The 11405-nt window shown below is 44.0% G+C and overlaps 2 protein-coding genes across 2 annotated transcripts; one reads left to right on the plus strand and one right to left on the minus strand.

The window, feature by feature from the left end:
- The first annotated feature begins 1157 nt into the window (after positions 1-1157).
- On the plus strand, positions 1158-5767 carry LOC115680661 (uncharacterized). Its single transcript, XM_030604472.2, has 8 exons — positions 1158-1380; positions 2214-2358; positions 2450-2618; positions 3678-3948; positions 4144-4409; positions 4616-4831; positions 4978-5080; positions 5230-5767. The coding sequence occupies exons 1-8, from the start codon at positions 1230-1232 to the stop codon at positions 5289-5291; spliced, it is 1383 nt and encodes a 460-aa protein (XP_030460332.1). The 5' UTR covers positions 1158-1229; the 3' UTR covers positions 5292-5767.
- Positions 5768-6475: 708 nt separating this feature from the next.
- Positions 6476-8609, minus strand: LOC115680785 (uncharacterized). The gene is made up of 3 exons (XM_030604621.2): positions 8402-8609; positions 7146-7305; positions 6476-6929 (listed from the first exon to the last, which is right to left on the minus strand). The coding sequence occupies exons 1-3, from the start codon at positions 8478-8480 to the stop codon at positions 6689-6691; spliced, it is 480 nt and encodes a 159-aa protein (XP_030460481.1). The 5' UTR covers positions 8481-8609; the 3' UTR covers positions 6476-6688.
- Positions 8610-11405: the final 2796 nt, after the last annotated feature.

Consider the following 11405-nt stretch of genomic DNA (forward strand, 5'->3'; position numbering starts at 1 on the left):
TTAGACAAATTTGGACCATTGCCTGCCCAGTTTGCATGGTTGGGCCAGCAAATGTCTCCCCGCTCTTGAAACCTTTTACGATTCTTGGTTGTTTGATGTGCCGTCAGCTCATGAAGGGAGTGCTCATTGAAAGTGGGAGTATGTTCGGCAGATGAAGCCAAGCATTTGAAGGGTGGTGACAAGAATGCACGAAATGATCCCACAAAACTATGACAACCTTATGCCACTCTGCATCAAATTGTACTCTACCTGGCCATTGAGTCCCCCCCTCAAAAAAAAAAAAAGAGCAAAGAAAATTCGAAGGTGACATTTTTTTCGTCGAATAATTGTATAAACTGGAGAAATGCGAAGCACGAGACTATCATAGTATTTCACATATCCGGGGTTTGCCCTCCTAAAGAAGGTATGGCGCTGCCGGGGCGGGTTGTTTTTAGCAAGTTGTTCTGCCATCCAAATCGAATGACATAGGAGGGGTGCAAGTCGTTCTGCGACAAGTGCTTCGACGTACCGGTCCGTTTCCCATCCTGATTTTATAGGATACTCATCCGACCCTTCACTTTCTTCCGTAATTGCTCGTGGCTTTGACCTCGTATCGCGGTGCACATGAATGGCGATAACTGCTTCGCCGAGACCCGAGACGAAAACGTACGATACGATCGAAATGACCCAGTTAAAAAAAGCTTTGCTTAGATATGACCCTCTCTCGTCTCGCTAGGCGTGTAACGTAATATTTGTATATCGAGAAAAAAACGAAAGTTACGGAGTCGAAAGGCATCGGCACGCTAGGCAGCTCACGGGGGGGCGCAAAAACTAAAAGAGCGAGAGAGTATTGCGATGCGACCGAAAAAGAGCACCGACACCGGATCGACACGGATCCCGGGCCTCAGATCTCGCCACGTGTCAAATTCAATTACCGGCAAACCGAGAGAAACCGCGTCCCCACGGGCTCTTCGAAAGCGGGCGGGGGGGAAATGACCTCCCTGTCCCTTCCCCCGCCGAATGGCCAAGGTTAGGCCGCGAAGCACCGGATCCCAAACCCACGCCCGCGTCGTCTTCCTTCTTCCCCTCTCTCTTTATAGCTTTCCTCCCTCTCCGGGGAGACCTTAAAGCATCCCAATAAAATCTCACTCGCGAAAGGGAGCTTTTTTCCACCCCCCCCACCCTTCACTCTCTACTGCGTCGCTCGCTCGCTCGCACGAAATCTGAATCCGTGGGATCTTTAGGAGGCGATGGAGGTGTTCTACTACATGGTGTTCGGGGCCCTCGGCGCCGTCGTCGCCGCCCTCGAGCTCAGCAAGAACAACAAGGACCGCATCAACACCACCTCCGCCTTCACCTCCTTCAAGAACAACTACCTCCTCGTCTACTCCCTCATGATGGGTAAATCTCGCGGTTCCTCTGATCTCCCCATTTCGCGCCTTCCTCTCTTTTTCCTCTTTCCCTTCGTTCTCTCTCTCCCCGGCTCGGATCTCGCGCTCGGGTTCCCCGTTCGCTTTCCTTCCTGCGCGCTCCCGCGAGGTCGCCGCGCCGATTGCGGTTCGCGCCTCGAGCCGAGGGATTGTGGCGTGGATCTGACGCGTGGCGAGGATTTCCTGTCGAGATCTGGACGAATTGGTGAGAATGCCGGCGCCGACGATCCCGCATTTTGAGGCGCCGTCGGGCTTGATCTGCGGTTCTTGCGTGCGTTTCCGGATGCTGCGTGCGGAGCGGATCTGCAGCTGCATTCGTGTTTTAGCTGATCGCGTGTGGACCGTGGAGGTTTGGCCTCTGTTGTGTAACTGTTTGTGGAAATGCGGATTCATTTTGCAGGTTGGAGCTCCTCCTAGATTCGAAGGGAATATCAGAATCGAATCTGCTGTCATTAGTGATGCTCGATTGTGCAGGACTACAGCTCAATTGCATTATAGATCAATTTCGCTTTTTGGCCATTGTGCTCGTATGCTTGCATATTTGTCTTTGTTTGATGTCGACGCGTTCTCCCCGACCGACCCTGTTTCTGCTCTAGGGGCATCTAGATCGTTAGACATTTCGTACCGTCGTTCGTTAATCCGTAAAGAGGAATGCATTATCTCGCGAGACCATCAAGGATGGATCTGTAGTTTTTCTTCGAGATCAGCTGCTTATTTGGCGAACTCTGCGGAGAAATGTACTTTTTAGAAGTTGAGATGCTTTGCGACTCTTCATCTGACGGTCTGTATTCTTCATGGCGAAAGCCGGTGATTGGTTGCAGGGCCCTTATGTCTACTACCTTTACAGTCAGTATGGCTACGGAAAAGGAGATATAGGACAACTCTTTATTGCTGGTTTTGGCTCCTCCATGTTGTTCGGGACAATTGTCGGATCCCTGGCAGACAAACAGTGAGGCTTCTGCTACGTGCTGTTTTTGCATACCTTTCCACTATTCGGGAAATTCTTTCGTGGTCGACTGATCCTTTTTGCACTTAATTAGGGGTCGGAAGAGGGCATGTGTGACTTATTGTATCACTTACATACTGAGCTGCATCACCAAGCATTCTCCTCACTACAAAGTGCTGATGCTGGGCCGTGTATTAGGAGGTATTGCCACTTCTCTATTGTTCTCAGCATTTGAGTCCTGGCTTGTTGCTGAACACAATAAGGTAAGAGATGGCGGCTATTCCCTTACTTTTCTTTTGTTTGGTTTCTCTCAGATGATTGAATAAATTGTAATGCTGAAATAATTAGCACAAAGCTGGATAAATTTATTCTCTGTTGGATAATAAAGATGCATGAAAGTTGATCGTTGGGAAACTTCTGTCTCTGAATACCACCAGTTCTACTCATTGACAGTCATTATGCATTTTGAAACTTTTAAACCTGTAACTCCTAATCATTAAGGAGTAAATGCAGTAACAAGCTACTATCCTCATGCTTTCCTTAGATGGCTTCCTGGGAAGTTTATTTTCATTTGATGAGATGGGAACATAGTTTCCCCATTTTCCTGTTCTAATAGTGAAGTTATTTGGAAACATTAAGTCAAATGAACTGGACTTTGTTGCCCTTTGGATCATTTAGGCCGAGTAGAACAAAGCACGTTATTCGGTTTCATCTAAACTTGAACTTCCTTGTTTTCGTACTTTCTCTTTAGGGTTAACACAATCTCTATCAAACATGCTTTAGATACTTTGCATTTACTGTCTTGTCTGGCTCAAGGTTTGTGCGAACAGGTAAAAGTTCCAAAAGTTAAGAATACATATGTACACTTGAAACCTGTTCATCTATTTGCATCTATTTGGCATGCATATGCCTTTGGTGGGGGGATGAGATCGTGAGTTCACCATATTTCTCTAGCAGTCTCCATTTATAGCCTGATTCATTCCACCCTTGAGAGTTTGCACCTGTGGTTTAGGATGTCCAAACACTTTTGAGTCGATTCCCCTGAATATATTATATATCCGCGTCTGTTCGGCATGTGTATGCCGGAGGGAGGATGAGATAGTGAATTTACATATATTTCTAGCTGTCTCCATTTATAGACTGATCCATTCCACCCTTGGGAATTTGCTCCTGTGGTTTCAGATGTCAAAACATTGCTGAGTCGATTCCCCTGAATATAATATTGATGAGATGGTGCAGTTTTTCCCTGTAGTTATTCTTTTTACTGGATTAAAGGAATTCGAGAATTCTCATACTTATGTCCTCTCACACAATCTGCGCAGAGGGGTTTTGAACAACAATGGCTGTCTATAACATTCTCAAAGGCAATTTTTCTTGGCAATGGTCTTGTTGCTATCCTATCTGGGTTATTTGGAAATATACTTGTCGATACACTTTCTCTCGGGCCTGTGGCACCCTTCGATGCTGCTTCATGCTTTTTAGCTATCGGCATGGCAGTTATTCTGTCTTCGTGGACTGAGAATTATGGAGATCCTTCAGAGAATAAGGACTTGCTCACTCAATTCAAGGGGGCGGCCACAGCCATTGCTTCTGGTAGATTCCTGATCTTACTTTTTCAACGAATCTCAGATATCTTACTATTAGTTTGTAGATTGCCATATTGACACATGCAATGCTCATAGTTGTCACCTCTGTATACATGTTTGTTTCAAATGTTCTTCCCTTGCTTATATTGCACTCCACTGATCTGTTTTTATTTTTAACCTTGAAATTCTGTTTTATGGTCAGATGAGAAAATCGCTTTGCTGGGCGCAATCCAATCACTTTTTGAAGGTTCAATGTATACATTTGTATTTCTGTGGACTCCTGCTTTGAGCCCAAATGGTGAGGAGATTCCCCATGGTTTCATTTTTGCTACCTTCATGTTGGCTTCCATGCTGGGTAGCTCTCTTGCCTCCCGATTGATGGCTCGCACATCACCCCGAGTTGAAAGTTACATGCAGATTGTTTTTGTTATATCTGCTGCCGCTCTCCTGCTCCCCATCTTAACCACTGTAACTCTCTCTCTCTCTCTCTCTCTCTCTCTCTCTCTCTCTCTCTCTCTCTATCTCTATGTGTGTGTGTGTGTGTGTGTGTGTGTGTGAGCATGCACAAGCATGTGCATGTTCTTGCGCGAATCTTGTGACAGCTTTTTGTATGTTTATATCTGTGTTTGTACATGGAGATATACTCGCATTTTGACTTTGTTGATTTGGAACAGATGTTTGTGACGCCTGCTAAGGTCAAAGGCGGAGGTATGTCATTTTCAGGTTGTCTCCAGCTTCTTGGCTTTTGCACTTTTGAGGCTTGTGTTGGCATTTTCTGGCCATCCATCATGAAGATGAGGTCCCAGTATATCCCGGAGGAGGCCAGAAGCACCATCATGAACTTCTTCCGGATTCCTCTTAATATCTTTGTCTGCGTAGTGCTGTACAATGTAAGTTGCTGGCTTTATTTAATCAAGATCAGCGAACTAACGAAATCTGAGGCCAGTGCATGTCGAGCTATCTAGTAGTAGTGTCACCCCCTCCTAGAAACTTTTCTCCCTGCCTAACTGAAAGTTTTCATGAATCGTGTTTGAAGGTTGATGCTTTCCCCATCACTGTGATGTTCGGCATGTGCTCTATTTTCCTCTTCGTGGCTTCCCTCTTGCAGAGGCGGCTCTTGGTCATTGCAGATAAGCCGAGTGAGTAAAATCTTTGCCTCTGGTCCAGAACCACATGTGCAAGCACATCTGAACTTGGATCCCTAAAAATGTTGTAATTCAGTCTGTTTCTCGTTCATGTCCTGTCTATATTCTGCTTTTAATGACTTGGAAGTACTTGTTGTCAACAGAGACAGAAGACAGGGAACTGGCGAAGGAAAGGGACCCAGAAACTGAGCCAATGAATATATGATTATTGTTTGTGCTGACGAATACAGGAAAGTCTCGAAAAGTTGCAAAACAGCAAGTTATTCAACTGCGCATGACGTCGCAGTTTGTGCTGGATAGCAGATGTATTGAGCTTTTTCTTTTTTGTATGAAGATTAGAAGATATGGAGATAAAGCAGAAACAAAAAAAAGGAGATGAGAAGACGGGGAACGCTCGAGATCTTTAAATGGCTATCGACCTCCTTCCAGTGGGCAATCGAGTGCAAAGACTAGATTACAATCGAATCTACTTTAGCTTTTCATTTTCTTTTGGTTTTTCCCTTCTTTAAAAAGGAGACTCCAGTTATGTAGTAGTTCCATTTGTCATTCTTTTGTTTCTCAGCCTAAAAGTGGTATCTGTTGCTACGTGCATCTAAATGTATCTTTTACATATTTTCTTTCTTTCGGACATGAAATCACATTGGCTCGTCAGAGTTTTATATTTCACTACATTCATACAGAGATCTATCTGTGTGGCGCTTCAGCCATCGCTTATTCCTTAGGAAATTCTGTTAAGTTTCATGCACTTTTGTTGCATAAATTGAACTTTACTTTCCTTTTGGTTCACTTTATGCAGCTGTAATGTGATACCACGACGACCAACTCGCAAAGACAAGCTTTAAGGGCCGAACTGAGTTGAACAGATCAAATTAGACAGAAGCGGGTGTGTAGATGAAAGCGAATTCATTCCTCTTCTTGAGTTTCAGCTGAAGTAGTCTAGTCTAGAATAATCGACTGATATCGGTGATTTACTTGCGTTAAATATGGATTCGGAGTCCCTAACTATATTGATACATATCGTTTGTATGAGCTAAAATCCGGAGTCCCTAACTATATTGATACATATCGTTTGTATGAGCTAAAATCCTCGGCCGGGTTTGTATGAGCTAAAATCCTCGGCCGGATCCGTCCGATAATATTATGGGGACTCAACCCAATACTATTTCAGTATCTTCATTGAAACAAGGAAATCTGTTCTTTAAATTCTAAAACATTGACCAGTGACGCACTATATAAGATGCATAACGATCCGTTTATCAAGCGTGAATTGTACACACTACATGTCCGGAGTCACTTTTTTGGAATTGACTGCTCAAGTCGCTTATAAATCACGAGAGTCTAACTTATGGAAACGGGGTTGGGAAAAGGTTGAAGTTCTTGAAAGATCCATTTTTCAAGTACAGAATGAACTAGAATCGATAAATTCCATCAGTTTGAAATGAACCGCAAGATAAACACAAATCTGCATAGGCCATTCTACATCAGGCGATGAATACACAACACGAGAGGGCCCTCCTCGCTTCTAAATCAAAATGAGCGGATTCTACATAAAGGCCTACATACAACAAACAGGATAATGTTATAAACATATGAACATAGACGCTATTCTAGGACCCGACAACGTTTTGCATCCGTGGAAGCCACTTCCAAGTCCCCAATGAAGAAGAGGATCCTGTCAAGAATACCTTGGCTTCGGCAGGATGCCTCCCCGTGCCTCAATTCTTCCCCATTTTGATGCCTTTTAGAACCCAAAGGGCAAGAGGTCCTTGAACCTAGATGATGTTGAATTTCACCTTGGTGAACGATAAAGTATTCACCGCCTTCCCTGATTATCTTTAGTCCCCTGAAATCATGAACGGAGTTGGGTATTCAATGCCACCATATGAAGCAGATCTTTTGGAGACCTTTTTTCTGTTAGCATCTCTACATGATGGAAGGGAAGTAACTCCAATGACTGATATGTCTAATTTGTCTCAAACAAATGATTTTTGGAGGTGCATTAATAGAAAGAAAATGAATTTGAAAAGATCGCCATACAAATCAGAAAGATCAAACTTACAGTCCGACACGGTCACAACGGTCCTGCACCTCATACACCTCTTTCCAGGACTTTGAGTTGGCAGGATCATAGAATGCAGCGCGATCTTCTCCCCATCTCTCCTTGAACAAATTACTCCAAAGGGTGTTGGCTGAGGCCAAGACTTTCCACTTTCTGCAAACTGTTAATCACCAATTTCATCATCTTAACTTAACATTTAGAAGCAAAATGCAGCTAAAGCAAAGATCTAACAGTTCGCAAACAACTATATATTCTTGTGTAGAATCTCATTTGCCCCTCAATTATCAAAATCTAGTCGATTTGCATTCATCCCACCCTAAGTTGGAATATACTTTCTGAAGTTTCAAGTTATCCCGTATTGCCTGCTATATATACGCCGATGTCGCTAGATAGCCACTTTTTCAGCCAGGGCAAATTTTTCATCTAAATCCATCTTCCTACATCACCATTGCGATAGATCATGTCAAGGAACAGATATGCAATGCATCTAAAGGTTTCATAGATTCGATCTAGAGAAATCATCACAAATTTCATTATTTTGCCAGTCATCTACTTTGCTGCATTTAAGTACTGCCTCCACGGATGCATCTACGATCACCTATCATCAGCAAAATCAAGCACACTCCAACCAGACTTTATTAAGCATAAGACAGTTGCACTCGTTCTCCTCGCGGAAAAAGAACAATTTTGAATTGAACTCTGGAAACAATATCAAAACATTTTACATGTAAAGGGAAACATCAAAAGCTTTATTCAGTATAAAGTCAATAAAACGACTCGACCGCGCCAAAACGGACCGTTTCCCTCTCAGGCAGATCTGAACTACTTTGCGACCACGAGTTGTATCTTTCTCTCATTAAATTCGAAACAATATGGCCCCCCACAGAATTCTAATCAAATCTCACTGAAGTTAAGATCAACCGTCTCCGATTGTGATCACCTCAACTGAATTGCACGAGATGCGAGCTCCTCATCAACCAATCAAGCCTTTGAAAGGCGCTCACATTCAACAACGAGCATATACCGCCCCCCCTATCGGAATCTCAATAGAAATTTAGTAAACCGATGATAAAAGACAAATCTCGATTTAGTCTGCTAGAATTCCAGCGAGCAGTCAACATTGCAAAGAACCCAGATTCGCGAGGAATCAGCAGAACCCAACTCAGATCAGACGCTACAGAAGACCCATCAAATTCCAAATTTTGAACTTGGACGCGACAAAATCCAGGAATCCGGGAATCGACCGACCGACCGACCTTGAAGAGCAGTGGCGAGGTTCTGGTGATCCAACAAGCAGAATATCTTGGAACAGAGCTCCTCCGGCAATCTCTCCATTGAACAAGAGCTTCCCGAATGCCCACGAGCCTCCCTCCCTCTCGAATGGCCTTCTGGACAAAAGTCAAGATCGAGAGTGTGCGTGTGCGTGTAAGAGAGAGAGAGATGACGACACGATGATGATGATGATGAGGCTGTCGCGATGCTTTCTTAGGTGGGCAGGCTTCGCTTCTGGAGCGTCTTCCCACTCGAACAGTCCGAAACGTTTGACGTGTCGCGGTACTAACCCCGCATCGCTCGAGTAGTTCACGAACCGGTACTCGCTCTACCCGTAAGGCTTCTGCCCTTTTATGGGTCTCTCCTTTTTCTCAAAAAACAAAAGTCACAAAAACCCTAAATTATAGGGAAAAAGCCACCAAAAACTCCAAACTTTCTCACTTGTGACACATTTACCCCGAACTTTCTTTTGTGACACCAAAAATCTCAAACTTTGCTATTTGTGACACATTTACCCCAATGCATTTAGTCCATGGGCATTTTCGTCTTTTTTGCATTTTCTTTTTTTTTTTTCCTTTTTTTTTTCCTTTCCGGCGAGGGGGGCTCTCGCCGAATCCGGCGAAGGACGCCCTCGCTCGCCCAGGCGAGGGCGACCCTCGCCGGCGTCGAGCGAGGGCGGCCCTCGCCCGATCTGGCGAGGGCGACCCTCGCCGGCGAGCGAGGTCGCCCTCGCCCGGCGTCGGCAAGGGCGGCCCTCGCTCGCCCAGCGAGGGCGACCCTCGCGGCCGGCGAGGGTCTCCTCGCGGATCGGGCGAGGGTCGCCCTCGCCTGGGCGCGAGGAGGCCGCCTCGCCCGAGGCTCAGCGAGGTCGACCCTTGCCCGACGCCGGCGAGGTCGACCTCGCTCGAGCCTCGGGCGAGGGCCGCCTCGCTCGCCCGGCGAGGGCGACCCTCGCCCAACGGCGGCGAGGGTCCCCCTCGCCGGATCCGGTGAGGGCCCCCCTCGCTGGATCCGGTGAGGGCAGCCCTCGCCCGACGCCGGCGAGGGCCCCCTCGCCAGAAAGGAAAAAAGACGAAAATGCCCATGGACTAAATACATTGAGGTAAATGTGTCACAAATAGCAAAGTTTGGGGTTTTTGGTGTCACAAAAAAAAGTTCGGGGTAAATGTGTCACAGATGGAAAAGTTTAGGGTTTTTGGTGGCTTTTTTCCTAAATTATATTGCGACACATTTACTCGCACTTTATTTTTGTGATATCAAAAATCTCAAATTATGTTCCTTGTAACAACATTTACTTTAAACCTCAAACTTATACTTAAGTAACACATTTATTCTCTTCCGTCTAGAGTTCGATAGTTTATTTTTCAACCAAAATAACGTTTTTATCTTAAGCCGCGTGGCGTCATGTCAACATTGTTTGCTTTGTAGCGCCCTATTGACTGAACTTTGACGGAGAAAGATAAATATGTCACACAAGTATAAATTTGAGATTTTTTATATTACAGTTGACATAATTTAGAGTTTTTTGGTGACTTTGCCGTACGTTTTTTTAAGTCTCTTACAAGGTGAAATGGAGCGGCTCGCTTTTCGTTGGGGATCGGGAGTAGGAGCTAAATTGTACTCTAGCGCGTGCAGCATCGATGAGCACCGTGAGTTACCTTTTTCTTACCGCGAAACTTGAAAAGCTTCGTGAACGGCGAAGTACCCGCCAAAAAGCGGGAGGTAAAAAAACCGGCAAGAAGAAAAAAATTCACATGAAATGCTAATTTGAATGGAATATTACATACATATGTGAATTTCTTTGCATCGACAGTCTTAGTTATATTTGATATGAAGGTTAAAATCATAAAACAAAATATCTTAATAACCATCAAATCGATAGTAGCCAAGGCGGGATATTTCTTTCTTTTTTTTTTACATGCTAAAGAGTTTGTTATAGTCTCTTTACGCTATCAATGCCCCAGGCATGTTTGGATTGATTTTCACTTTTTACTTAGTTAAAATCTTGTACTTTTGATTTTGAATAGACGATGGAATCTTTATTAATTTAGATAATTATCAAAACGACGGAAAACAAAAGGCGTCTTTTGCATTTGATTTAGAGCTAGCAAACTGGCCCTAAAACTTGCTTCTTTTTCTTTGTATGAAAACACACAACACGTGAAGATATAAGTAATTTCTTATAACTTTCCACGTAATAACTTATAAATTATCCATGGGAAAATTACCCGATCGGTCATAAATCTATCGTACGAATGCCAATTCAGTCCTACACTTTCCAATTCTGCCGATTTAGTCTTAAACATTTGCGCGGAATTCCAATGTAATCCTTCGGGTCAATTTTTGCCGAAAATCATCGATGTGATGATCCAGTCATCACCGATTATCCTACGTGATAAACTGTCATGCTAGCGATTTCCGGCGAAAATTGGCTGGAATGACTACATTGGAATTTCGTGCAATGGTTTATGAATAAATTGCCAAAATTGGAAAGTTTAGGATTGAATTAGCATCCGTACAATATGTTTACGACTGATTGGACAATTTTTTTATTTATCCGAAAAGGCTACTAGTAATTGAGAAATGCACACTTTTTCAATGTTCTCCACATGGACCAACACACGAGAATTGTAGGCAAGAGTTGCTTCATGGACGAACACTGAAGACCGTACTCATCAGTGTTGAGATTTGTCGCATAAAACTAGTTATACGTCATATAGATTTTTGCTGTAAATTTAATCAAGTGGAGTGACCGCTGTAACATTGCTTTCTTCCGGAATTCCCATCTTTCGAACATGTAGTATTACGATAGGTACATGTTGATGTGATTGCCTAGTGCGAATCTTCTAGTAATACATCGTACTTATGGACCGCAGTTCTAATGAAAGTATAGAACTCTTACGAAATTACGATCGGGGTGTCGACCCATTTAAGTTTAAGCTGTTAGACAAAATAATATTAGGATAAAAAGTCTCGCTTGTTTGCTGG

The sequence above is a fragment of the Syzygium oleosum genome, unplaced genomic scaffold, assembly GCF_021117445.2.
Source record: "Syzygium oleosum isolate NSW1041296 unplaced genomic scaffold, Sole_v2.1 Sole_v2.28, whole genome shotgun sequence".
Taxonomy (NCBI): Eukaryota; Viridiplantae; Streptophyta; class Magnoliopsida; order Myrtales; family Myrtaceae; genus Syzygium; species Syzygium oleosum.